This window comes from Megascapheus bottae, chromosome 1 (assembly GCF_031878675.1).
Source record: "Megascapheus bottae isolate mThoBot1 chromosome 1, mThoBot2.hap1, whole genome shotgun sequence".
In the NCBI taxonomy this organism is placed as follows: domain Eukaryota; kingdom Metazoa; phylum Chordata; class Mammalia; order Rodentia; family Geomyidae; genus Megascapheus; species Megascapheus bottae.
In genome coordinates this window covers 981277-1008120 of record NC_143509.1, presented here as the reverse complement: position 1 = coordinate 1008120, position 26844 = coordinate 981277, and the positions used below count along the sequence as shown (strand labels likewise).

The following is a 26844-nucleotide window of genomic DNA, read 5'->3' as shown; positions in this document are numbered from 1 at the left end:
CAGGCGTGCGCCACCATTCTCAACATCTTGTGCTGAACCAGAGTCTCAAGGACTCGTCTGATCCTGGCTGGCCTTCGGCCTCCATCTTTCCAGTCTCAGCCTCTGCATGTCTGCGGGCTGCCCCCAGCCCGGATCCAGCAGGCTTGGTGTTCCTCCTTCCTCCTCCCTGGCCCTGTGGTGCAGCGTGACACGTCTCTGTCCACGCTGACCTGGCCACGACTTGTCCTTCAGCGTTCCTCGGGGCCCGAGAACCCCAGCACAGTCTGGCAGGGTGAACTCATCTCGGGGTCCTCGCCCCCTTGACATGCACATGGAAGCTGACAGCGGTCGCCACTTGGCACTCAGGGACATCTGTCTTTCCCTTGCCTCGGCACCTGGCCTGGCCTCCCCACTGTGTGACGGGAGGCTCCGGGGACTGCCCCAGGTAAGACGCTCCTGGGTCCTCCACAGCCCAGATCCAGGGGTTCTGCACGGAGACTCCTGGGTATTTAGTCCTCAAAGCAGGACTGGGTGCGTACCTTAGGACCTTCTTCATCCAGTCCTCCTGGGTACCTAACCCAGTACCCTTGGGTACTTAAGATCCAGTACTGAGCTTTCAATCCTCGCTTTTTTTCTAAACCCAGCACCCCTGGGGAGAAGTTGACCACACCGGGGTGGAAGCAGCCTTGTTAAGTGCTTCTTTGGGGGGCCTTCAATTGCCTTAAACTGTTGCCTGCATTGTCACACACCTGCCAGGCCCGGATAAGCTGCGCCTCTGCCCTGAGGGTGGACAGGGCGGGACAGCGTATGCAGCCAGCCACTGCCCCCAGCCCAGCACCAGGCCTCGAGGGGCCGCACTGCACCCTCCTGCCCCGCCCCTGCCAGGCTGCTCTCCGCCAGCGAGGCGGCAGGCCTGTGCCTTGTGGCCAGCTCTAAGGAAGAGCTAAAAGATGTCTTCTAGTCAAGCATTGACCTTTGTCCTCCTAGCGGGTTCTCGGGGTGGTCAGCAGTCTGGGGGTCACTCCCGAGCTTTCCCCCTGCCTGGCCCCCCCACCCTAGTCTCACCCTCTTCTTCCTTTCCTTTCTTTTGTCAGAGCTGGGGGGTTGAACTCAGGGCCTCTTACTTGCCAGGCAAGCCTCACCCACTTGAGCCACGTTCCTGGGAGGGAGCCACGCCCACGCTCCCTGCCTGCTCCACTTCCCACCATGTCCTGTTGAGCCAGTGTCGGGATTTCCTTCCTTTTTTAAGGCTCGCTCACATTCCCTGGGATGAGGAGCCACGTTTGTTTATTGATTGGTCCATAGTGGACGACGCCAGGGTTGTCGCCACTGAGTGGATTATTTGGATTATAACCATGACGCGCAGTGTCCACATGCCCCACACCTGGTGTCATCTCCCTGGGTGGACAGACTGGCGGCGGGCAGGCCTAGAGCTCCGCTCTTCCGTGGGGTAACCAGCTCTGTCTTCTCCACTCACACACGCCACTCCAGGATGACCCATTCAAGAACAAAGCCTTGCTGTTCAGCAACAATGCACAGGAGCTGCCCCCCGACCCCTTCCAGGCTGAGGACCCCTTCAAGTCCGACCCCTTCAAAGGAGCTGACCCCTTCAAAGGTACGTGGGGAAACCTCAGGCCGTTCACCTCGACCGGCTGCTCCCTTCCTCCTGCGGGCTCCCCGAGTTCTGAGGGGAACAGTGCATCGTCTTTGAGGGTGGCAAGGTGAAGGGCAGGTGGCAAGAGCTGGGGGCTGCACTGGGGTCTGCCCACACTGGGTGATTGGATGGGCCTGGCAGACGGGCAGCCATGCCTAGATGACCTCAGTGTCCTTCCCCTCCCCCCTTCCCCTACCCTGTCCCCCTCCGCCTCCCGCTCCCTGCCCTCCTGCAGGCGACCCGTTCCAGAATGACCCCTTTGTGGAGCAACAGACAGCCATCGCAGGTATGGTGACCGGGCCTGCGTGCCAGCTGCGGGCAGTGGCGCCTAGCTGGGGTGTGCCATGCCAGCAGCAGTGTGCTACCACTGCCACATCCACGCAACTGGGCAGGCGGCCATGGGCACCACACAGGACACGAGCCTGGCCCACACCAGGGACCACAGCTGTGCTTGAGGCTGGGCCATGGCTCCCTTTTTTCTGGATTGTTGTTGTTTGTTTATTTTTTGGCGGGGTGGGGGGTTGTTTTGATTTAGCAGTCCTGGATTTTGACTTTGGGGCCTGAGCTCCGTCCCTAAGCTCTTCAGTTCAAGTCCGGCAGTCTACCACTTGAGCCACAGCTTTACTTCCCGTTTTCTGGTGGTTCATTGGAGATAAGAGTCTGTGGATTTCTGTGCTTGGAACCTTGGTCCTCAGATCTCACCCTCCTGGTAGCTAGGATTACAGGTGTGAGCCACCAGTGCCTAGCCAATTTTTTCATTTTTGCCGGTCTTGGGGCTTGAGCTCGGGGTCTGGGCACTGTCCGTGAGTTTCATTTGCTCAAGGCTAGCATTCTACCACTTCCAGCTTTTTCTGTGTACATATGTGATACTGAGGAGTGAAACCCAGGCTTCATCATGCTAGGCAAGCACTCTACCACTAGGCCAAACTCCCGGCCCTTGCATTCCTGTTTTTTAAACCAGCTTCATGAAGAGCTGTCATTTATGTGCAACTAAATTCAGTGAGCTAAGCTGGCTGCTGTGTGCTGGCTGTGGCCCTGCATGCACATTTGCAGCTGTCCTGGACGGGCCTGGCCTGCACAGCCAGGGTCGCTCTTTCCCACCCTGCCCCGCCGCCCTGCGGGGCCCACCTGCAGACACCGGGTCCTGGGGCGTGGCCCACGCTTCCTGCCAGATGGGAAGCATTTCCGTCCACCCAGCTGGGGCTCCCCCGCCATCTTGTCACGCGCTGTCTTCCTCATTCCCCATCCAGATCCTTTCGGGGGTGACCCCTTCAAAGAGAGTGACCCCTTCCGCAGCTCTGCCTGTGACCCCTTCACCAAGACGCCCGGCGCCCCCGCCTCGGTGAGCCCGCGACGCCACATTCCCAGGACCTGCCACCCCACCCTCGCCCTCTCCTTGTGGACAGGGGTGCCGTGGTGGGGTGGGCAGTACCCCATGGCTCTGCCTTGGAATCTGCCCACCTCGCCGCGCCCACCTACAGTCCCCGCCTCGGGCTCTGAAGCTTGGGGTTCACAGTTAGCTGACCATTTCAGGCTGGGGCTTGAACTCAGGACCCATCCCTGAGCTTTCTTTGCTTTCAGCTAGCACTCCAACGCTTGAGCCATGGCACCTGTCATTTTAGCCTTGGTTCTTTTTGAGGTGGAGCCTAGCTTCAGCCTGGGCTAGCCTGGGCTGCCAGCCTCCTGTTCCCACACTCACCACCAAGCGCACGCCACCACTTAGCGTTTTCCTGAGGAGATGGCGCCTCGTGTACCCCTCCCTAAGGTCCCCTCCCCGAGGACCGTTCCCCAGGACCCCTCCCCAGGACCCCCAATGACCCCTCCCCAGGACCCTTCCCCATGACCCCTCCCCAAGGACCCCTCCCCAGGACCCCCCCATGACCCCCAATGACCCCTCCCAGGACCCCTCCCTATTACCCCCCCCATGACCACTCCCTGAGGACCCCTCCCCAGGACCCCCAATAACCCCTCCCCAGGACCCCTCCCATGACTCCCAATGACCCCTCCCCAGGACCTCCAATAACCCCTCCTTGAGGACCCCTCCCCATGACCCCTCCATAGAACCCCTCCCAGGACCCCTCCCTGAGGACCCCTCCCTGCAGCCAGCCTGGGCCCAGTAACCCTGGCCTGCGGGCCTGGCTTGCAGGCACAGCCCCCTCCCCCAGCCCGGCCCCTCAGTCCCCTCAGCTTTCCAAACTGCTTTAGCACGAGTGTCTGCGGGGTTCTTGGTGTGTGTAGGGGTGGAGGCACTTCCCAGCCACACAGGCCCAGGGGTGCTGTGGGTCAGGGTGCGTGGGCTCCCATGGCGTGGTCACCCCGGCGCTGTCATTTCAAGCCAGAATGGGAATGTGGGAAGGTCCACCCTGCCCCTTGGTGACGCGGCATCTACCCGGGGTTGCAGGCCGGGGCCTGGGCCCGTAATGGCAGAATGCCCACAGACCCCGTCTCCTGTCTCCTCCTCAGCTCGATCCATTTGAGTCCAGCGATCCCTTCCCGTCGTCCAGTGTGTCGAAAGCTTCAGGTGAGTGTGGCGGAGCTCCTGCCTGCTACGCCGCCCGGCCTTGCCCACCTTCCCTGAGCCTTCCCGGCCGGGCTGCCAGGCCTGGGCTGTGTTGTGAGGCCCTGGCTCTGCGCATCGGTCCCCACACTGCAGGCATCTCAGCCTCAGGCAGCAGTCTGTGCCCACATTTGTCCACTGTGAACCCGCCACCCCCCAGCCTCAGGCCATGCCCCCAGGGACCCCGCCTTGTCCTCACCCCCGAGGTACGGTAGGGGTGCATCTGTCCCAGCCACGACCCTGGCCTGTGTCTTCCAGATCCCTTTGGGACCTTGGACCCCTTTGGGAGCGGGGCATTCAGCAGTGCCGAAGGCTTTGCTGACTTCAGCCAGATGTCCAAGGTAAGGGGGTCGTGGCAGGCCCACGGGCCTCTTCTGTGGGGTGGTGGGGTCTGGGTCTGCCCGTGCGCCAGCCGAGCCCAGGCCCCCATGACGTAGGAGCCAAGGTGCACCGGCATCTAGATCCATGAGTGCAGGCCGTCTCCCCCACGAGCCTGCCAGCAGGGGGCAGGGTGGCACCAGGGACCTGGGGCCCAGCAGTGTCCACGGCATCTCACAGGCAGTCCTCCGTGGGCTCTCCCTTGTGTGGTGTGGGAGCCTGTGGTAGGGAGAGTTCTAGGACCCACAGGCGCAGAGGCTTCTGGTTTCTGGGTGCATGTCTGACCCTGGCGGGGAGTGGCTTGTGTCCGGCCCCTCACACACTGCCCGTGCTTTGGCTGGACCACACAGCTTCTGAGCACTGCGTGATGCTGCTGAGGGCAGCAAAAAATGTGGGCCCAGAGGCGGAGCTGCACCAAGGTGGGATGCTGGGGCCCCGAGCCCCAACCCTGGTGTGCAGGGTGGGCTGTGGCTCTGGCTGCTCCTGGCATGTCATGAGGAGCTCTGCCACCCGGGGCAGTAGCACATTGCTGGTTCCTGGAACCCGGGGAGCCTGCTTCCTTAGGGGGCCTGCAGGGGGACAGTGTTTGGGAGAACTGCCCAGCCCATCCCCTTCTGCAGAGCAGGCTTCCCCGCTGCCATGGAAACGGTGCTCATTCCATTGCCCATTCCACTGCCGCCTGGATGGGGGTGGGGCGGGGTGGGGTGAGCAGGGATGGTCTGTTGGCCTGCGGTTTCATTGTTTTTCAAGAAGGGCCTCAGGTGTGTAAATACTGCCGGGAAACGAAAGCTGGTGGCAGCCTGGTTTTGTTGTTATTTTCCTGAGCTTGCTTTCTTTTTTTCTTTTTCTTTTTTTTTTTTAAACGTCAGCTCTCTCCCACCAGAGCAGGGTGGGGCTCAGGAGCTAGGAAGGGGTTCTCAGCACCCCAGACCCCAGCGCCCTCAGGATGGGCCGTGCTGGACCCCGCTCATGCTGCGAGGCCCGGCCCCTGTCCCCTGCACCACAAAGAAAAGAAATTCAAATAAGTTCCTCAAAATGTGTTTGCAGAAGGCACCTGAGAGTAAAAATAAGAGTAAAGCTTAGATAACTTGCTCTCTCCTCCCACCCACGCCCAGAGCCGCGTGTGGCACTCTTGGCAGACTCTCGAGCCATTTTTAGTGACTTCTCCACCTTTTCCCCTTCACTGCGTGGCGGTGCCTGCCGGGCAGCCTCTGCCACCACCCTGAGCCCCTGTGTGCCCCACGAGCCAGAACTGTGCTGTCCCTCGCAGGGCTGCTTCCCTGGAGTCCGTCCTCCGCCAGCCCTGGGCTCCCTCCCTCCTCTCACCCCCCAGGCCTGCAGAGCGCTCTCAGAGGCCCATGCCCGAGGAGCCGGGGTGGTGGCATCCTTACCCAGGCTGGGTGGGGCCCAGCCCCCGTGGGCAGGGGAGGCATGCCTGTCTGCCGCCTGGCCCCACAGCTGGACTCTCCAAAGAACACAAATGACTCCTCCAATGTGAGGTGCAGTGCACCTGGTACCCCACAGGGACAGCCCTGCCCCAGACCCCCTTCCTCAGTGCCCCAGAAGGTGCCTAGGTCAGCCAGAGGCTGCACTGCAGCTCCGACTGCAGCCAGGCTCCCTCAGACACGAGCCGACGGACAAAAGACAAACGGACAAAAGACAAACCCAGGCATGTGCTGCATGTTCAAGGCTGTCCAGACCTATTAAGTGTCAACTTCTGGAATTTTCCATATACTGTTTTTGATGTTAGGTGACTAAAGCTGGGGTGTGTGTGCCCAGTACTGGCTTCCTTTCCCACGGCGCTGAGCCAGGGCCTGAGGTGGTGTGTGTTGTATGAAAGGTGGGGAAACTGAGTCAGCCCACCAGACCAGGCCTCGCTAGCCTGGCCTAGCCACGCAGACATGGGAACTGGAAATGGCCCGCATCTGGGGCAGGAGAGTGGGTCACGCTCCTGGGCTCCCTGCCCCATCCACCAGTGTCTCCTGCAGTGCCTTGAGAACAGAGCCCACCCACAATACAGCCCCGCCCCAGGCCAAGCCGGATGGGGCCGCTCCAGGCCTCGGCTTCCCTGCACAGGGAACACGAGCAGTGGCGAGCAGGAGGGCTTGTCTCCAGCGTGGCTCTCCACCTGGGTGTCCACAGAGCTGAGAGGAGGAGCGGGGCGGTCAGCCAAGGTGCAGAAGCCACGTGACCCTCCCCGTGACCTCCAGTCCTGACGATGGTCCTGCTCCAGGCAGTCTCCAGCGGTGTCCCTGTCACTGGCACAGAGGCACTAGAGACAGCCACGTCTGTGACCTGACACTGGGCCCAGGGGCCTCAGCCTCTCTGCCTCCAGAAGACAGTGGTCTCACTTCCCGCCAGCCTCGCTCCCACTGGAGCCCAGTACCTCTCCACCCCTGTTCCCAGCACTGCCCCTACCGCCCTGCCCCATCCTCAGTCACCCTCATCCACTCCCCACTGCCTGCCGGCCACGCCTGCACCCATCCTCCACACAGGCCCCACCCGCCTCTCGTTCATTCCCACGTCCACCCATCTACCCGCCCACTGCGCAGCCATCTACCATTAGGCAGGATGGCTGGTGTGATCTGGATTTGAGCCTCGGGGTGTCGGGGGGGAGGCAGCTGAGGGTCCAGGCCCCAGGGACAAGGGCCTGATGGGAACGGTAGCAGGGGGGAGTGGGGGCTGCAGGGACACGGCCCTTCGGGTGAGCAGGAGGCCTCGGTGCAGGGGCCACGGACCTCATTCCCCACCACGGGGCCTGGCCAGGCCCTTCGAGGTGGCCTCTCAAGACTGACGGTTTTGCCTCTCCCGTGTCCTCTCTTGCAGCCCCCCGCTGGGCCTTTCCCTTCGTCTATGGGAGGCGCGGCGTTCTCAGACGACCCCTTTCAGAGTGCCCAGCACATGCCTGCTCTGCCGCCAAAGAAGCCCGCTCCGCCTCGGCCAAAGCCGCCCAGCGGTCAGTACGCGGGACCCCTGGGCCGGGCTGGAGGTCTCCCCGCAAGGGCGCAGGCCTGGGCTGGCCGGGTAGACCTGGGGCCTGGCGTGGCTGTGTGGGGACATGCAGGCCCTGCGGATGGCCTCTGGGGCCAGCACCCGCCGTCCTCCCCGCCTTGGGCCCCGCCATCCCTGAGGGGGGCACTGCCTCGTGCAGGGCCTGCTCTGCATGGCTGACGTAGTGAGGCGCCCTCCGTGGAACACCAAGCTCTGGGGACATGGGTTCTGCTACCGAGAGGCCGCGCACCCTCCCCTCTGCCCCACGTGGCCCGGTGCTGTGGCAGAGCCGGCCCCTCTCATGGCCACCCCGCACACGCCTGCTCACTCAGCCGTACATGGGAGGAAGCAAAGCTGCCTTTCATTCAGCGCTCCTGGGAGCTTGCCCTCCACACCCCTCCCGTGGCTGTGGACGCGGGTGCCCCTGTGGCAGGCCATACTGTGCATAGACACCCTGGCCTCGGGAGCCCGGAGACATCCACAGGTGCCTCACGGTTTCGTGGGCAGGGCAGGTCCACATGGGGTGGAGTCTGAGCTTCTCCCCGATTCTCCAACCCAGAAGCTGCGGCACATGGAGGCGGGCCTCGGTACACACTGCTGGCCGGTACGCGACGTATCCATGCACACGACAGCCTGCGCCTGTGTGTGTGCTCACCCGCTGACCGCCTGTGCGTGTGTGCACTGACCGCATGCACACTGACGCCCTAGATGGTGTGCTCACTGGTGGAGTGTGTGCGTGCGTGTGCATGCATGTGCACGCGTATACGTGTGTGCGTGTGCGAGTGCCCGCATGCACGCTGCGAGTTCTTCCCATCTCACTTGTCCCTGCTAGCTCACTCAGACCAGGCTTAGGGCGCTGCATACAGGGAGGAGCCCTGGTGTGTGGGGAGGAGAGCAGGCAGATGTGGTCCTGCAGGGTGTGGAGAGGAGAGCAAGCAGATGTGCTCCTGCAGGGTGTGGAGAAGGAGAGAGCAGGCAGATGTGCTCCTGCAGGGTGTGGAGAAGGAGAGAGCAGGCAGATGTGCTCCTGCAGGGTGTGGAGAAGGAGAGAGCAGGCAGATGTGCTACTGCAGGGTGTCGAGAGGAGAGAGCAGGCAGATGTGCTCCTGCGGGGTGTGGAGAAGGAGAGAGCAGGCAGATGTGCTCCTGCGGTGTGTGGAGAGGAGAGAGCAGACAGATGTGCTCCTGCAGGGTATGGAGAAGGAGAGAGCAGGCAGATGTGCTCCTGCGGGGTGTGGAGAGGAGAGAGCAGGCAGATGTGCTCCTGCGGGGTGTGGAGAAGGAGAGAGCAGGCAGATGTGCTCCTGCGGGGTGTGGAGAGGAGAGAGCAGGCAGATGCGCTCCTGCGGTGTGTGGAGAGGAGAGAGCAGGCAGCTGTGCTGCTGGGTGTGGAGAGGAGAGAGCAGGCAGATGTGCTCCTGCAGCCTGTGGAGAAGGAGAGAGCAGGCAGATGTGCTCCTGCAGGATGTGGAGAAGGAGAGAGCAGGCAGATGTGCTCCTGCAGGGTATGGAGAAGGAGAGAGCAGGCAGCTATGCTCCTGCAGGGTGTGGAGAGGAGAGAGCAGGCAGATGTGCTCCTGCGGGGTGTGGAGAAGGAGAGAGCAGGCAGCTGTGCTCCTGCTGGGTGTGGAGAGGAGAGAGCAGGCAGATGTGCTCCTGCAGCCTGTGGAGAAGGAGAGAGCAGGCAGATGTGCTCCTGCAGCCTGTGGAGAAGGAGAGACCAGGCAGATGTGCTCCTGCAGGGTGTGGAGAAGGAGAGAGCAGGCAGATGTGCTCCTGCAGGGTGTGGAGTAGGAGAGAGCAGGCAGATGTGCTCCTGCAGGGTGTGGAGAGGAGAGAGCAGGCAGATGTGCTCCTGCGGGGTGTGGAGAAGGAGAGAGCAGGCAGATGTGCTCCTGCAGGGTGTGGAGAAGGAGAGAGGCAGATGTGCTCCTGCAGGGTGTGGAGAGGAGAGAGCAGGCAGATGTGCTCCTGCGGGGTGTGGAGAGGAGAGAGCAGGCAGATGTGCTCCTGCAGGGTGTGGAGAGGGAGAGAGCAGGCAGATGTGCTCCTGCAGGTTGTGGAGAAGGAGTGAGCAGGCAGATGTGCTCCTGCAGGGTGTGGAGTAGGAGAGAGCAGGCAGATGTGCTCCTGCAGGGTGTGGAGAGGAGAGAGCAGGCAGATGTGCTCCTGCGGGGTGTGGAGAAGGAGAGAGCAGGCAGATCTGCTCCTGCAGGGTGTGGAGAGGAGAGAGCAGGCAGATGTGCTCCTGCAGCCTGTGGAGAAGGAGAGAGCAGGCAGATGTGCTCCTGCAGGATATGGAGAAGGAGAGAGCAGGCAGATGTGCTCCTGTGGGGTGTGGAGAAGGAGAGAGCAGGCAGATGTGCTCCTGTGGGGTGTGGAGAAGGAGAGAGCAGGCAGATGTGCTCCTGCGGGGTGTGGAGAAGGAGAGAGCAGGCAGATGTGCTCCTGCAGGGTGTAGAGAAGGAGAGAGCAGGCAGATGTGCTCCTGCAGGGTGTGGAGAGGAGAGCAGGCAGATGTGCTCCTGCAGGGTGTGGAGAGGGAGAGAGCAGGCAGATGTGCTCCTGCAGGGTGTGGAGAGGAGAGCAGGCAGATGTGCTCCTGCAGCCTGTGGAGAAGGAGAGAGCAGGCAGATGTGCTCCTGCAGCCTGTGGAGAAGGAGAGACCAGGCAGATGTGCTCCTGCAGGGTGTGGAGAAGGAGAGAGCAGGCAGATGTGCTCCTGCAGGGTGTGGAGTAGGAGAGAGCAGGCAGATGTGCTCCTGCAGGGTGTGGAGAGGAGAGAGCAGGCAGATGTGCTCCTGCGGGGTGTGGAGAAGGAGAGAGCAGGCAGATGTGCTCCTGCAGGGTGTGGAGAGGAGAGAGCAGGCAGATGTGCTCCTGCAGGATGTGGAGAAGGAGAGAGCAGGCAGATGTGCTCCTGCAGGGTGTGGAGAGGAGAGAGCAGGCAGATGTGCTCCTGCGGGGTGTGGAGAAGGAGAGAGCAGGCAGATGTGCTCCTGCAGGGTGTGGAGAGGAGAGAGCAGGCAGATGTGCTCCTGCGGGGTGTGGAGAAGGAGAGAGCAGGCAGATGTGCTCCTGCGGGGTGTGGAGAAGGAGAGAGCAGGCAGATGTGCTCCTGCGGGGTGTGGAGAAGGAGAGAGCAGGCAGCTGTGCTCCTGCAGGGTGTGGAGAGGAGAGAGCAGGCAGATGTGTTCCTGCGGGGTGTGGAGAAGGAGAGAGCAGGCAGATGTGCTCCTGCAGGGTGTGGAGAGGAGAGAGCAGGCAGATGTGCTCCTGCGGGGTGTGGAGAAGGAGAGAGCAGGCAGCTGTGCTCCTGCAGGGTGTGGAGAAGGAGAGAGCAGGCAGATGTGCTCCTCCAGGGTGTGGAGAGGAGAGCAGGCAGATGTGCTCCTGCAGGGTGTGGAGAAGGAGAGAGCAGGCAGATGTGCTCCTGCGGGGTGTAGAGAAGGAGAGAGCAGGCAGCTGTGCTCCTGCAGGGTGTGGAGAGGAGAGAGCAGGCAGATGTGCTCCTGCAGGGTGTGGAGAAGGAGAGAGCAGGCAGATGTGCTCCTGCAGGGTGTGGAGAAGGAGAGAGGCAGATGTGCTCCTGCAGGGTGTGGAGAGGAGAGAGCAGGCAGATGTGCTCCTGCGGGGTGTGGAGAGGAGAGAGCAGGCAGATGTGCTCCTGCAGGGTGTGGAGAGGGAGAGAGCAGGCAGATGTGCTCCTGCAGGTTGTGGAGAAGGAGTGAGCAGGCAGATGTGCTCCTGCAGGGTGTGGAGTAGGAGAGAGCAGGCAGATGTGCTCCTGCAGGGTGTGGAGAGGAGAGAGCAGGCAGATGTGCTCCTGCGGGGTGTGGAGAAGGAGAGAGCAGGCAGATCTGCTCCTGCAGGGTGTGGAGAGGAGAGAGCAGGCAGATGTGCTCCTGCAGCCTGTGGAGAAGGAGAGAGCAGGCAGATGTGCTCCTGCAGGATATGGAGAAGGAGAGAGCAGGCAGATGTGCTCCTGTGGGGTGTGGAGAAGGAGAGAGCAGGCAGATGTGCTCCTGTGGGGTGTGGAGAAGGAGAGAGCAGGCAGATGTGCTCCTGCGGGGTGTGGAGAAGGAGAGAGCAGGCAGATGTGCTCCTGCAGGGTGTAGAGAAGGAGAGAGCAGGCAGATGTGCTCCTGCAGGGTGTGGAGAGGAGAGAGCAGGCAGATGTGCTCCTGCGGGGTGTAGAGAAGGAGAGAGCAGGCAGCTGTGCTCCTGCAGGGTGTGGAGAGGAGAGAGCAGGCAGATGTGCTCCTGCAGGGTGTGGAGAAGGAGAGAGCAGGCAGATGTGCTCCTGCAGGGTGTGGAGAGGAGAGCAGGCAGATGTGCTCCTGCAGGGTGTGGAGAAGGAGAGAGCAGGCAGATGTGCTCCTGCAGGGTGTGGAGAGGGAGAGAGCAGGCAGATGTGCTCCTGCAGGTTGTGGAGAAGGAGAGAGCAGGCAGCTGTGCTCCTGCAGGGTGTGGAGAAGGAGAGAGCAGGCAGATGTGCTCCTGCAGGGTGTGGAGAAGGAGAGAGCAGGCAGATGTGCTCCTGCGGGGTGTGGAGAAGGAGAGAGCAGGCAGATGTGCTCCTGCAGGGTGTGGAGAAGGAGAGAGCAGGCAGATGTGCTCCTGCAGGGTGTGGAGAAGGTGTGGAGAGGAGAGAGCAGGCAGCTGTGCTTCCGTAGTCACCACTTTCTTGGGAATCAGGATGGGAGCTGAGCCAGGAAGCCTCCATTTTCCCTAGAACATGGGGCCAACTGGGGCAAGAAAAGGGCTGAGGGCACTGGGCCAGGGTCCCGAGCCGTCCCTGTGCCCCTGGCCTAGGCAGAGCGCGGCCAGCGGTCTGCTCAGGACCCCAGCTCCGCTCTGCGTTTTGCGCTGCTCTGTGGCGGCACCTCGGGTGGTGTTGGTGTGGATGTGACACAAGGAGGAACGTGGGTTCCCTGAGCCACCAGAGCCGCTGCCCATCCTCTCTACACCCCCATGGGCTGTGGTGCTGCGCTGAGTGTGGGCGTCTTTTCTAGAAAGGTCTGTCAAGGTATTGAGTAGTGGCAGATGTCTGTTTGGGGCCAAGGAAACAAGGTTCTTTCAGGCAGATGCAAAACAGCCCTGGCAGGAAGCCCCGAAACCTGTCGGTTAAAGTCGGGGTGCACACACCTCCCCCAGGTAAACAGTGGCGTATTTTCTGCAACGGACCGGAGGTCAGGCTCAGTCAGCACTCACCGCGAAGGAGTTTCTAGGTAAAAGTTGTTGATTTGCAAAGAGAGAAACAGATTTTTTTCAAGTGCAGGAAACGGCTGTGGGCGTCAGTGATTGGGCCGCGACCCCACCCTGCCGCTTCCTGCCCGTGCCCCGCACCCCAGCCCCCAGCCAGGTCCGGCCGGGCGCCCGCGGGCCCGGGTCCTCTCCTCGCGGGGCTCCTGCGCCCTGGAGCAGGGGCTGCATGGGGTCCCCTCCTGCCCAGCCCACGCCGTGGGTAAAGCCCCAGCCCCTGCTAGGCCCAACCTGCTCCGGGGCAGCTGGGGGAGCACGCAGTAGTGGGAGCTGGCCCTCCCGGCCCATTGTACCCCAAAACCTCATGTTTGTTGTGTAAGAGCCTCCGAGCCGTGTGGTTAGCACCTCAGCCTTGAACTTAACTACTTCAATTCCGTTCCCACGATGAGCTCCAGGAGATAACGGGTCAGGACACGCAGTCGTCACCCCTTGTCAGGGGCTGGCCGTCCTGGGGGACCCAGCCTAGGGAGCCCCTCGCCCACCCCTTCCCCCAGAGCCGCCGTGGAGCGGGCTGCCAGGGGCAGGGCATGACGGGTGCTCGTGGGCAGCGGTGGCCAAGGGCTTGTGTCATTGTCCGCTGTTCAGAGGGGCCCTGGGGACTGCGGGGTGGCTGCTTCCCTGAGACCAGGGTATCCCCACCCCGGCCCCAGCCCAGGAACCCTTTGGGGCCCGTGTGGGGCCCTCGCACCCCCAGGACCTATGCATAGCCCCACAACGCACTGAAGGCAGCCCTGCCGTGCTGCACCGCGTGCAGGCGGCCAGCGCAGCGCTCCTGGCCCAGAGCCCTCGCCAGGGGCCAGCCCGGAGGTGTGGTGGCCTTGCCACGCTCACCTCTGCATGCCGCCTCCATTCCCTCCCATCCCTTCAGGGGAGGTTGAGGCAGGCCTGGCCACAGCCTGATCCTGGGTCACAGAACCAGATAGAAGCAAGGACTGCCGACGTGTGGTCCACGCAGCCCAGCCTTGCCCTGTTTCCCATGTTTGTGTGGACCTCGTGAGCCGCTGTGGAACCTTCCAGAAAGGCTCTGGGGCCCCTCTGTGGCCGCTGTGCTTTGAGTCCCACACACGGCTGCACGTGGCTTTGGTGGGAAATCAGAGCCGCGGCCGTGGCGGCTCCTCAGATTTCTGTCTCCCAGGAGGGCGTACTGCCAGCCCAGCTGTGATCTGTGGGGCCAGCCCAGCGTCCCCCCAGGAGGCACAGGGCCGAGGCGGAGGCAGGGAGCCCCGTGGGTCCCACAGGTGGCGGGTGGGCTCGGGCACCCCCGTGGGTCCAGTGTTGTGGTGGGGACGTGGATCAGGGCTCCGGCCCGCGTGCACACAGCCTGACTGGCACAGTACAGCGGCCAGGGCGGGGGGGGGGGTGTCATCCCTGACCACAAACCTCTGTGGGGTTGGGCGTTTGATTCTGGGTTGTGTGTGGGTGTGCATGTGATCTGTGGGAGCAAACTTTCCAGGAGGGCAGCGTAGTGTGATTGTGCGGGCGAGTGTGCACAGCCCCTCACACACACGGCGTAGCCCCTCACACACACGGCGTAGCCCCTCCCGCGGCCTGTGCCACTGCCCCCGACTGTCGTCGTCGTCCTCCTCCTCCTCCTGCTCAGATCTGAGGATCCTCGCATGGATCCCCGCACAGCCCCACCGCCTCTCCCTGAGTCCAGCCTGTCCCTTGCGCTCACCGCGCGACAGGTGTTCATAACTCCGCTGTTTTATCTTGGGGCCCTGCAGCTCTGGGGGGATCCCCAAAAAGCTAACCAGAAAAGGGGCGAGGCCCCTGGGATGCTCCCTGTTCCCCCATCCCGCAGCCCCGGCCAGAGCCTGGTTCCTCAGAAACCTGGACAAGGACAGTTGAAGTTTCCAGCAGGGTGGAGCCGGCCACCAGGCCACCTTGGTGTTTTTTTTTTTTTTGACAGCGGCACTGTGGTGAACCCTGAGGCTTGTGTTGTTTTTGCCGTGTGCGATCGGGCTCACCGCGTGGGTAACTGTCGAAACTGCGGTTTGCACACCAGTCCTGTGTGGCCCATCTTCAGCCTTGCTCTCCCCCCACACCCCCCTGGGCGGGGAGGGGGAGGCTGGAGCCTCTGCTGGGCATCTAAGAACAAGGCCTCCCTCCCCACACACCCGGCCCCCAGGCCCACACACCTCAAGCTGCAGACAAGCTGTGCTCCGGGAGAGCAGAAGCAATTACATGGAGCAGCCCCCCGACCAGACCGCCTGAAAATAACTTGGGGCCCAAAGGGGATGGGGTGCACAGGGAGCCCCAGCAAGCCCCCCAGAGAACTCATGTGCTTCCTTCTGCACCCAGGCACAAGTCCTAGGACCCGTGAGCCTCAGAAACCTCTAGTTTTAAGAAATGGTATCCCCAAATTTGTGCCATCCTGTATCTGGCATGTGCTGGGCCCTGCACCCCACAGCCCCCACCCCCACCACCTGCAGCTGCTGCCAGCGCAGTCCACAATCAGCTGGAGGAAGTGAGCGCTCTGGAGACAGGACAGCTGTGGAAAGAGGCATGCAACAGCCACCTCGCAGGCAGCAGGCCACCTCACAGCCCTGGCCGTCCTGGGCGCAGGGTCACCAGGCCCAGGCATAACCGCAGATGGGCGCAGGCAGGCGGGGTCCCTCCCGAGGCGAGACCCAGCCCCCACAGCTGCGGGGCCACACCGCTGAGCACAGGCTTGACTGGGGGGTTCAGCCAAGACCCCCCCTCCCCCTCCCCCTCCCTCTCCCCGGTGTGTCGGCCCTGCGTGGCTCTTGTGGTGTCTGTGCATGTGGCACATGGAGACACGCCTGTCATCTTGCATGCTCATGTTTGCCGTGGTTGTATGTGAGGACACGGCCTCTCCTCCCTCTCGCCGTGTGCGTGTGTGTGTGTGTGTGTACGTGCGTGTGTGTGCACTCCTCTGTGGTTTGTGTCTCCCCTGCCGGGGGCAAGGCTCACTGGCAGAGCGCCTGCCCCATCCACCCTGCTGCGCCTGCGCCGTGAGTAACTTTTTTTTCTTCTTCTTTTTTTTTTTTTTTTTCTGTTTTCTCTCCTCCTCAACCTTCCAGGTAAAAGTACGCCTGTAAGCCAGCTCGGCTCTGCAGACTTCCCCGAGCCCCCCGACCCCTTCCAGCCACTGGGGGCTGACACCGGCGACCCGTTCCAAAATAAAAAGGGGTTTGGGGACCCGTTTAGTGGAAAAGATCCATTTGTCCCTTCCTCTAAGGCCTCTTCCGCGGGCTTTGCCGACTTCACCTCTGTAAGTTGAGACCCACCGCACCCCCTCCATCCCCTGCTTGCCGCTTGGTGGGGGGGCTTGCTCGCTCCCCTGATGTACCGCCCCAGGCCGACCTGGTGCTGTCCTAGCAAGGAAATGTCTCCAGTAACAAAGCGGGAAAGCACCCATGCCCGCAGCCTGGCTGGCACCCAGCGCCATCACCCAAGAGGCCTCTGCCGCAGACAGAACCGTCTCTGGGCCTGCACCCCCAACCTCAGGCTGCACCTGAGGGCTCCTGTGTCTCTGTAGGGGATACACTCCATACTGCAAAAGCTGGCAGAACCCACATTAGCTCAAAAAAAAAAAAAGCCTTTTTTCTTCCCGGTTTTCTTTGTTTTTTTCTTTCTTTTCTTTTTTTTTTTTTTTGCAGAGCTGGAATTTGAACTTGTGGCCTGGTGCGTGCAGGCAGCAGGCAGGCGCTCTCCCACTCGAGCCACGCCCTGGCCTGTGCGTCTTGTGCTCTTGTCTTCCCAGAACCCTCTTGGTTTTGTGTGTTGTGTTTCTGTTTGTTCTGAACCTGCCAGGTAGCCGGGTCCTGTAGCCGGCCCCGCCCCCCCCTCCACTTGGCACCGGCAGACCTCCAGGTTGGGGTGCAGCTTTGTGTCAGAGGGCTGGCCTCGCCGACGTGCGGGCAGGGGCTCCAGCGCTGGCTGGCACCCCCAGAAGGGAAGGCGGGTGGAGAGGCAGAGGCACAGTTCTGGCTGGGTGTGGTGGCTCCACTGCCAGGCAGCAGGGCCCTGGCAAAGTTAGCAAGCCCATCTCAAAACCTGAAGGCCTGGGGATGTGCCTGAGGTGGAAAGAGTGCCTGCCCAGCCAGTGATAGGCCCTGGGTTCAAGTCCCTGCTCCACCCAGGCCCTCCCAGCTGATCAGAGTTCACAGCTGGACACAGCGTGACTGCCTTTGTTGCATAGACACAGCCTGTGGCCCCAAGCTTCAGTAACTGGGAGGGGGCGCTGGTGGACACCCCCTGAGGCTGCAGGGGTGCACACAGGCCCGGTCTGCACTGTGTGGCAATGGTGGGTCCACCTCTCACCAAGACCCACGCATCCCGCCACATCAAGTCCCTGGCTCTGCAGGGGAGCATGCGTGCAGGCTGCAGACGCCCCGTCAGGCCTCACGCAGGGACACCAACCTCTCCCCGGGGCCCGCGCCCCCCCAGCAAAGGGCTGTGAGTCTCCTCAGTACCCCTCACACGAGACACCCCTTTCTGGAAAGTTCCCTCTGGGGTCCCCTGGGTCAGGTCACATCCTGAGAGCCCCAGGCCTGGCTGTCACCACGGTCATGGAACGGGGGCCCCCAGGGGAGTCACCCCTAGGTGACCACTGGCCTGGGCAGAGCCACTGCTGGGGTGCAGCCCTGGACCATTCCAAAAGGGCCAGGGAGGGTGGTGTGTGGAGGCTGGGCAGGGAGCCGTCCTCCAGGGGCCTCACGTGAGCCCCCAGCCGGCCCCATGCCAACCTCACAGCCCGGCATGGCAGAGGGCGATGCCAGCCGAGGCTCTTGCTAAGCTTTTGCAGTCAGCCATTGGAGCCACAGCGCCACCCCAAGTTTTCTGGCGGTTCCGTGGAGAGGAGGCTCCACTCCCCAGGGTGACAAGCAGATGCCTAGGTGGAGACAGGAGGGGGTGCTGCTGGGGTTCCAAAGGAGCTGGGGCTGAGCGCAGGCGCGGGCAGCAGGGCGGCTGCGCTGATCCACGCCTTCCCTTGCAGTTCTGCAATGAGGAGCAGCAGCTGGCCTGGGCCAAGCGGGAGAGCGCCAAGGCGGAGCAGGAGCGGCTGGCGAGGCTGAGGCGGCAGGAGCAGGAGGACCTGGAGCTAGCCATCGCGCTCAGCAAGGCCGACATGCCCGCCTAGGCCACGCCGCCTGCCCGCTGTGTGCACGCGGTCCTTGTATAAAATGAAGTTTGAATGATTAATATAAATATTTTAATACAAAACATCCAGGTCTTCTCTCCTTCCTCCCAGAGGCCTGGCGAGGGCTGGCACACCTCCAGCTGTTTAATTCATTCAAGTGTGACTTTGGTTGCAAAGTCCTGGTCCGCAGCCTGGCTGGGAGTTTTCTACCATGTTCCAGCATGTCACTCCCTCCAGGGAAGTGCTCCTGAGACCCCAGGCTGAGCACCCCAAACCCAGAAGGCCCAGACATCCAGGACCCCCACACCGTGTGGGGGTGGACGGATCGAGGATGGACAGGCGCAGGCGTGCACCTATGCCAAGTATTTCTCTGACACCAACCCCGAGCAGTGCCCTAAACCCCTGGCTGCCAGCCAGGGGCAGCCCCTCCGCTCAGCCTGTGGGGGGCCGGGGGGGCCCTTCCTGCCCAGCCCCTGGGAACTCACTCCACTGTATTTCTTTGCTTCTGCCTTTTAATCACATTTTTTAGGACCATTTTAGATTCATAGAAACGTTCAACAACCAATGCAGGGCATCCCAGAGGCCCCGGCCAGCTGCCGTGGACGGCTGCCGTGGACAGCACGGCTATCCCAGGCCAGGGACCACAGTCGCTCCCCTCTGCCAGCCCTCTCCCTCCCAGAACCCCCTGACTTGGGAGGGGGCAGGGATCAGAGCCTGGTGGATGGAGTCGGGGCCCATGTGCCCAGGAAGGCCACGTGCAACCCAGGACCTTGACCTTGACCCCTGGAAGAGGGGGGATTTTCTTTGATTTGGCTTGGGGTTTTGTGTTGTTGCTTTTTGTTGTTGTCAGTACTGGGATCTTGAACTCAGATTCCACGCGTGCGCGCGCACACACACACACACACACATGCACGCACACACCTCACCCAACTTTCTTGGCGATGGCTTACACTCCTTCCCTCCAGTGGAGCCTGTGGCACTCCCCCACACTTCCTGGGCTTTTCTGATTGGCTGGCCTCAGAGCACGAGTCTCCCAGCCTCAGCATCCTCAGTGGCCAGGATGCTGGGAGCAGCTGGTCTCGGGGCGTCATTGCTGGGGGAGATGCTCGGTGGACAGGGAAGGCCCTGGGGCTGCCTCAAGGCTGGGGATGGAGCGAGACCCCGTCCTGCCTGAGCCCGCACGGTTATTTTAAGGCTGTCCAGGAAATGTCCAGAAACAAAGGGCCCGGTCCTCAAACACCGCTTATCTCATCCCCACTCCACCCCCAGCACCAGCTGTGGGACACAGTGCACAGAATCGGCTATTGGGAAGAAAAACACAACAAAAACATCCACGGAAGTCCACCGGCTGGCCTGTGGACCTCGCTGAGGCTCTTCCTCCCGCTCCTGCTCGCTTGCCCTGCCTCAGTCTCCCCATCCAGCAAGGGAGGTGGGAGCAGATGAACACACAAGATCTTCCCAAAGTTGAGATGGAGCCCCGAAGTTCTCCGCACACAGCACCCTGTGCTCTGTGCTCTCGCCTGTGAGCTCAGCTACGCACAACCAAGTTCCCTGAAGATCAAGCTCGAAGCCGGCGCTGGCTGGAAAGATCCAGAGACTCCAGTCTCCAGCTAACTAGCAAAAACCGAAGTGGAGCTGTGGCTCAAGTGAGAAACACCAACCTACAGCTAAAAGGCTGAAGGAAGGCGCCCGGGCCCTGACTTCAGGCCCCGCAACCTACCGAAAAAAGATAGACAGATAGTTATAGATAGATGACCGTGGTAGATATAGATAGATGGCAGATGGTACAGACAGACAGACAGATAGATGATAGATAGAGACAAAACTGCAAGGGGCTCTTGTTTGCTCTTCTGGGGTCTTTTGTGTCCTGCTCAGGTAAAGAAAACCACACCTTAACTTACTCGGGGGTTTGGGTAGTTCCACCCGTACCTCTCTAATTCTCCTTTCTCGGAAGTTCTGATACAGTTGAACGTCACGCCGGGAACGTGAAGCTTTGGCCTCCTGTGGGCATCTTGCTTGTATTGTACCCAGGCACTGGCCCTGAGCTGCTTTTACTCAAGTCTGGTGCCACCTGGGCCACTGGGCCACTTCCAGCTTCTATGTATGTGGTGCCAAGGAATCGAACTTGCAGGCTACCACCAGGCCACGCTCCCGGCCCCTGGGTTTTCTTTTCCTGGGCAGAGAGGCAGTGGAGCTGGGGACAGCGGGACCCTGAGTCCAGACAGGCCCCATTCTGTGCAGTCAGCCCTGCAGACCCAGCCCCTCCTCCTCTCCCCAGCCCCCACTCGCTGCACCCACAGACTGCTGGCGGCTGGCACATCTCCTGTGGTGGCACTGCTGCTACCAGCCGCCCTCGGTGACTCAGAACAAAGCCACAGCCCCAGGGCTACAGGGACGGGTGGCACGAGCCTGCACCCGGCCCTGCTGCTGCTCCACATCTTGGGACAGTCCCCTAAAGGCCAATTTGGGGTCAGGGGTGCAACCAGGATTGACTGTGCCTAGGGCCACTCAGGCTGTGTTATAGTAGGCAACATAGGAGTTCACTCATGAGGCAAAGAATTGTTTCCTTAATCCAAGGCCTCTGCAAGTTCTGGAGAATGGGCCGGCGGCCCTACCCCACCCCAGGAACCTCAGTTGCATTCTGTCCCCAGCCCAGGGGACCCAGCCACCAGGCCCTGGGGAGCCCTGTGCACCGCTGGGAGGAGAAACGGTCCTGGAGGCCGAGGTTAGGCCCCTGTTCTGTCCAGTGTCTGGGCTGCCCTCCTGCTGGCCCCAGGTCCTCAGATCTGAGCAGATGTGGGGTGACAGGGCTTCGCTGTGGCTCAGGCCTCAGATGCCACCCCCCACCCCAGCTCCAGAACACAGGGATTGCGGGAATGCACCACCATGCCAACAGAGCACCCGGACTTCCGAGCCTGGATGCAACAACCCCACAGTCCACTGGAGGAACCTTCTAGAGTAGCCCTCCAGCCCCTCCATGGGGCTGGGTGGCAGCAAAGCCCTGCTTTCCAGGAAGCTCCTTACCCCATTTCATAGAAGAGGAAGCCAAGACCCAGCCTGTGGGAAGCCAGGGCAGCCGGAAGCCGCAGGGTGCAAAGCCCCAGGACATCGATTTGTAGAGGCGAGGCAGAGCCTGCCGGGGCCCAGATTCTGGCCCCAGGCCAGCCACCATCCATGCACGTTGTCCACACTGGCGGCGGCTGCCTGCAATCCCAGCTTTCTAGTGTTGCAGTCTGAAGCCAGCACCGGGCAGGAAAGTCTGCGAGCCTCTTGTCTCTAACAAACCAGCAAAAAGCTGAAAGTGGCACTGTGGCTCAACTGGTAGAGCACCAGCCTGGATTGAGGAAACCTCAGAGACAGGGTCCTGGCCCTGAGTTCAAGCCCCACACAAATACACACACAACAGCCAACTAGTAAAGCCCTGGCTAGATGAGCTTCCTCAGAGAGGCTTGGAGGGAGAATTCCACTCATGGAGAGAAACACCCCAAAAGAACATGCGTTTATACCCCAAGTTCCCAGCTGCTCAAGAGGATACCTGAAATGTCAGCTCCTCTGCTGGCTTCCCAGGGCCCTGCCGCTGTTCTGGTTCTGGGGGCAGCCAGACCCCCCGGAAGACAAGCACCAGCCAGGCAGCCTGCTGGGCCGACACCCACTGCTATGCTTGGGTGGCGTGAGTTCGAGCCCCAGGGCCTCTATCTAGAGAAGAATCACTGAGTCATGCTAAGTGCATGAGTTTTCCTTTTGAGGAACTGCCCTGAGCTGTTCCCCGCCCCCTTCTCCCCAGCCATTACCTGTGCCTGCCCTGGGGGCTCCAGGACCCCACAAGGTGGAGGGGGCAGGGCCAGTCAACGCCTTTGGGCAGGTGGAAGCCGCTAGACACGGGGAGAAACAGTGTGGATGGGGCCTGAGTTCCAGTCCTGACATCTCACACGACAGGCACCTGGCCCGCAAAATGCAGGGGTAACAGCCCTGCAGCCACACCTGCGATGCCAGTGCCTGGGGCCAGAGGCGGAGGGGGTGGGGGGCCTGTTCCAGCCGGACTGGGCTGCACAGGGTGACGCCTCACCTCAAAATAGGGAGCAACAAGCTGAGCGCGGTGGCTCACGCCTGTCACCCCAGCTACTCAGGAAGCTGAGATCTGAAGATCCTGGCACCAAGGGGTGGACCGCCAGCCTTGAGCTAGAGAGCTCAGGGACAGCGCCCAGGCCCTGGGTTCAAGCCCTGCACAAAATAACCCCGATCCTAAAACCAGCATCTTCCCCTCCCCCGGAGGGGCAGCTCAGCAGCCACTGCCATTCCTTCTGCAGTGAACATCCATGTCCCAGACAGGGAAACTGAGGCACAGGACCTGGGGGGGGGGCTGTGAGAATGAGGAGGTGGCCCTGGGGTGGATGGGTCGCCAGATCTCCAGGCATCACAGGTACCACTGCCACTAGAAAGGAGGCTGCAGGTCCTGCCCCACCCGTGCCCTACACAGGAAACTCTGGGCCTCCTTCCCCCAGCCACGCCCAAACCCGCACCGCCGGGGCTCCTGGGGGGCAGAGCGGGGTGAGAAGGGGAGTGCCAGTCCTGGGGCTTGAACTCAGGACCTGCTGCTGTCCCTGAGCATCTTCTACCTCGTGAGCCACAGCCCAGCTTTGTGCTGGTTCTCTAGAGATTGAAGGCATCACACCGCTTTCCCGCCCAGGCTGGCTTTGAACTAGGAACCTCCTCAGATCTCAGGTGCCGAGGAGCTGGGGTGACAGGCGTGAACATTCAGCCTGGCTTCCCAGAGGCCCCGGTCTGAACCCCCACTGTCTCCTCCGGGGAGATTCAGATCCCTCACAGGGACCAGGGCGAAGCTGAGGTCCAGCCAGCTGCCCCTCCTCCGCAGTTCTGCTTTCCCCGCAGCATTACCTAACAGCTCAGCCTGGAGCGCACGGCCAGCCCGCCCAGCAGGAGGAAATCCCAGCCCGCTGTGTGGCAACCCCACCAGCGTTTACAAACAATCGTCAGAAGTGGGGGGGCCAGAGGGGAGTGGGGGGAACTGTCCCCCACACCCACAGCCCAGGCACAATGCTGCCCGTCCCGAGGGCACTGGAGCCCCAAGGCTGGTTCGTTTTTCTTCTGGCACACAGGGCTCATGGCTTACGCCCGTTATCCCCGCAGTGTCACTGGCAGAGATCAGAGAACCACACAAAGCCACCGAGGGGCAGGAGAGCCCTGGGTGAGGAGCTCACTTTCCAAGTGACCTGTCGGGAAAACGGGACTGGAGTTTGTTGCTCAAGTGGAAAAGCACCAGCTTGGAGCAAACAAGTGAAGCAGGACCTCAAGGCTCTGAGTGTGAGCCCGACCTGTTACACATTTACACACACACGGCTCAAATCTCAGAAACTTACAGAAAACAACAAAGTAGTTTTGGCTTTTTTTCCAGCTGAGGAGGCCACGTCAGTCAAGTGGCCGGGGAACTTTCTCAGCTCTGGGGAAGGAGGCAATTTATGGCTCAAAGAACCTTAAAATAACCCGGGGCTCGGATTTGAGCCTCGCGTTTCGATTTATAGCAAAACCGCAGCTGCTGCAGCCGCACCCGGCGGCCCCACCCCACCCTGCCAGCCTAGCGCCCAGTGCCAGGCGGCCCAGCGCCCCCACCCCAAACCACCGGGCTCGCTCGGGGACTCGTTCTGTTTTCTTTCTTACCCAAAAGATGCAAAAACGTTTCTCTTTTAATTAAAAACAAGATAGCAAACGTTTTATATATATATATAAAAAAAAACAACAACCAGGCGCCGTTATTTACAATAATACAATCTGTGTCACAGTTATTATGTACAATCTTCTATATAAAAAAACAAAACTCTGCGGCCGCGGCTGGCGCGGCCGGCCGTGGTCTGGGCTGCGTGGAGGCCCGCGTGGAGGGGGTGGACACGCCATTATTGCACCTATATATATATATTTTTTCCCATTCTTTTGGAGATCGACACTTCCTGGGTCGTGGCTCTGGGCGGCGTCGCCCCTCCGGGGCCTGCGGTCGGTGGGGACGTGGGTGGCCGGCGTGGTGGCCACGCTATCCAGCCCCGTCTTGGGGTCCAATAAATAGAGTCACAGTGGGGGCGCGGGGCGCGGGCGGCTAGGCGTGCCTCTTCATGTGCAGGGCCAGGTGGTCGGAGCGGGAGAAGGCGCGCTCGCACAGGTGGCATTGGAAGGGCCGGTGCCCCGTGTGCTTGCGGTAGTGGCGCGTGAGCTCGTCGGAGCGCGCGAACTTCCAGCCGCAGCCGTCCCAGTTGCAGTGGTAGGGCTTCTCTCCTGCGGGCGGGGGGGCGGCCTCAGTCTCCCCGTCCGGCATCGCACAAGCCCGGGCCGCCCTCCAGGCCCGCGCGCCACCCCTGGACCCGAGGCCGCGCTGAGCCCCGCGGCCCGCGCGACCCCCGCCGCCGTCCTCAGCCCTGGCCCCGCCCCGTGGGCGGGGTCCGCCCCGAGCGCCCCGCCCCGCGGCCCCGCTCGGCCAATCCCCGCTCGCGCGCGCCCGGCCCCGCCCCTACCTGTGTGCGTGCGCAGGTGCGCCTTGAGGTGCGAGCTCTTGGTGTAGGTCTTGCTGCAGCCCGCGTAGCTGCAGGTGTGCGTGGCCGTGCGCTTGCGGGGCCACGAGCGGCGGCCGCGCTTCGGCTTGGCCTCCAGCAGCTCCAGGGGGGACGCGGGGGGCGTGAGGAGCCCGCGCGCGGCGGGCGGCGCCAGGCCCAGGGCGGCGGCGGCGGCCGCGTCCTCGAACAGCCCGAAGGCGGCGGCGGGCGCGGGGGCCGCGAACCGCAGGCTCGGCGCGGAGCCCCCGAAGCCGGGCCCGCCGAAGGGCGGCGCGAAGGGCGCGCGCGGGCCGGGCGCGGGGAGGCGCGCGGGGCCGTCGGGGCTGAGCGGCGGCGTGTCGGCCGGCGGGGGCCGCGCGCCCGGGCCCCGCATGCAGGCGGCCGCCGCCAGTCCCGGGCCCGCCTCGCGCTTCAGGCCCCGCGGCCCCGCGCAGCCGTAGCCGCCGCCGTCCGCCTCGGGGGGCTCGGCCTTCACCAGGCGCGCGGGCGGAGCCCGCACGAAGCGGCCGTGCAGCGCGGGGGCCGCGTCCAGCGCGGGCCGCAGCAGCTCGGGCCCCGGGCCGTCGTAGGGCGGGGGCGGCTCCGGGTAGAAGTAAGCGGGCGCGGGGGGCGGCGGCTCCGGGGCGGCCTCGGCGCCCAGGCCGTCCAGCCCCATGGACAGGATGAAGTCCAGCACGCTGTTGAGGTCGTCATCCGTGCCGCCCGCGTCGGGCTCGGGCCGCGGCCAGCGCTGCGGGATCGGGGACCGGGCGTGAGCGCGGGGCGGCCCGGGGTCCCCGCCGCCGCCCGGGGTCCCCGCCGCCCGCGGTCCCCGCCGCCGCCCGCGCCCCGCGCCCCGCACCCCGCCGCCCTCACCTCCTGAAGGGCGCGCTCGCGGCACGGGCTGGCGAAGGTGGAGAAGGACGGCAGGATGGGCTCGGTCAGCGCCATGGCCGGGACCGGGGGCGCGGACGGCGGGGATCGCGGGGACGGCTCTGCCCCGCCGCCCGGCCCGCCCGGCCTTATAGGCGCGGCGCGCGCGGGGGCCGGGCCAGGGCGGCGGAGCGGAAACGCGTCCCGGATGGGGACGAGCTCCGGGCGCAGCCTAAATTTAGCCGCGGTATATAAGCCGGCGGGCGGCGGCGGCCGAGGCCTCGGCGGGTGCCCGGGCTCCGCGTGGCCCCGCCCCGCCTCCGCAGGCCCCGCCCCGCAGGCCCCGCCCCCGCAGGCCCCGCCCCGCCCCGTCGCCGTGGCGACGGCGTCAACACGCGCGGCACAACAGCCGCGGGACGGCCCGCGGTCCCGCTCCCGCCTGCGCGGCGCGGGGTGCGCCCGGCCCCGGAGGCCTGCGCCTGGACGCGGCCCCCCGGCCGCAGCGCAGCCCGGGCTCCGGTTCGCTGGGGACCCACTGTGTGTTTCCCCGGTTAACAGCCTCGCGCGGTCCCGTCCACGCACGGAAGGCCACGTCGGCCGGAGTGCGCGCGCCTGCAGTCCCAGGGCGGCGGGCGCCGAGGACCGGGCAGCGCCGACCCGACGGAGTCGGGCCCCAAACAAACAGCCACCATCAAAACCAGGCCGGTGTTAGGGACGCTCCCCACGCGCCTCACCCGGGCCCCGCGAGTGCGGGGAAACTGAGGCAGGCGCTGGGCACGATGGGAAGAATGGCTAGCTGGCTGCCTTCACTGGGAGCCGCGGAGACATACATAATAGAGCCACCTCGCACCGAAGGCCGGGGCCAGCACTCCTGTCCCCAGGCCCTGGCCAGGGGGCCCGGGCGCCTTCTGACCCAAGGAAGGGAAGGGGATGGTGAGGCGAGGCCGGACCGGGCCACCGGCGGAGGGGCCGCGCCGGGTGCCCGGGGACGGTCACGCGGAGCCCAGCGTGGCGGTGCGCGCCTCGTCCCTGCACTTGGTTTAGACACTGGCAGTGGCCAGCTTGACCAGCACGGGGTGCGCAGCAGCTCCTGGAGTCCCCCGCCCCCAGCAGGCAGCTCCCGACAGGGCTGGGCTCCCGGGCGCAGGGGCTTCACATGGAACAAACAGGGGGTGCCGGGCGGTGGCGCCTGCGTGTGGGGGGCTTGGCCTCTAGCGCCCACAGCCGCTGGGCAGGCCCCGGGGCCCGCACCCTCTCTGTTACTGAAGGGTTCCGGCTCTGCTGTCCCTGTGTGCTCCAGCGCCCCCGGCTTCCCTCCCAGCCCACCGCCCGGGGATGCCCCCCACCCCCCGCAATCACACCCCAGCGGAGCCCAGGCCCGGGCACAGAGCCAGGCCCGGGAACTCTCCAGAAAATGTGCCATGTGAGCCACTGGGCGCGCTCCAGACGAGGTCTGCAAATCCCCTCCGTGGCCGGGATCTTCCCCCCCCCCGCCCCCCCCGCC

The 26844-nt window shown here is 63.2% G+C and overlaps 3 protein-coding genes across 7 annotated transcripts in view; 1 reads left to right on the top strand and 2 right to left on the bottom strand.

The window, feature by feature from the left end:
* Eps15l1 (epidermal growth factor receptor pathway substrate 15 like 1) overlaps positions 1–17988 on the top strand; it is a 42457-nt gene extending 24469 nt beyond the window's left edge. For 2 of the 4 annotated variants that reach the window (XM_090335211.1, XM_090335204.1), the window contains 8 exons: positions 1471–1594; positions 1869–1919; positions 2884–2975; positions 4097–4154; positions 4449–4531; positions 7395–7524; positions 15869–16059; positions 17788–17988. In XM_090335211.1, coding sequence (XP_090191337.1) covers positions 1471–1594; positions 1869–1919; positions 2884–2975; positions 4097–4154; positions 4449–4531; positions 7395–7524; positions 15869–16059; positions 17788–17931 — 873 coding nt within the window. In that variant the 3' untranslated portion in view covers positions 17932–17988. The remainder of the gene's footprint in view (positions 1–1470; positions 1595–1868; positions 1920–2883; positions 2976–4096; positions 4155–4448; positions 4532–7394; positions 7525–15868; positions 16060–17787) is intronic. The other 2 variants (XM_090335231.1, XM_090335220.1) reach the window with 2 other exon arrangements.
* Positions 1–26844, bottom strand: part of Ndufa13 (NADH:ubiquinone oxidoreductase subunit A13) — a 200475-nt gene that overhangs the window by 49467 nt on the left and 124164 nt on the right. The window contains exon 6 of one of the 2 annotated variants that reach the window (XM_090335400.1): positions 25510–25527. The exons of the other annotated variant lie outside the window; for it this stretch is intronic. The gene's annotated coding sequence lies outside the window, so the exon portion shown is untranslated. Of the gene's footprint in view, positions 1–25509; positions 25528–26844 lie in introns of those variants that run through there. 2 annotated transcript variants of the gene reach the window in all.
* On the bottom strand, positions 23668–25512 carry Klf2 (KLF transcription factor 2). Its single transcript, XM_090335314.1, has 3 exons — positions 25344–25512; positions 24450–25218; positions 23668–24213 (listed from the first exon to the last, which is right to left on the bottom strand). Exons 1-3 carry the CDS (start codon positions 25416–25418, stop codon positions 24038–24040), a joined length of 1020 nt encoding a protein of 339 aa, XP_090191440.1. The 5' UTR covers positions 25419–25512; the 3' UTR covers positions 23668–24037.

Excerpts from the sequence above, each read along its gene's own strand:
- Klf2 (XM_090335314.1), bottom strand. The coding sequence starts at position 25,418 with ATGGCGCTGACCGAGCCCATCCTGCCGTCCTTCTCCACCTTCGCCAGC. Across the intron at positions 25,219-25,343 it reads GCGAGCGCGCCCTTCAGGAG|CGCTGGCCGCGGCCCGAGCC; the intron begins GTGAGGGCGGCG and ends CCGATCCCGCAG. Across the intron at positions 24,214-24,449 it reads GCACCTGCGCACGCACACAG|GAGAGAAGCCCTACCACTGC; the intron begins GTAGGGGCGGGG and ends CCCCGCCCGCAG.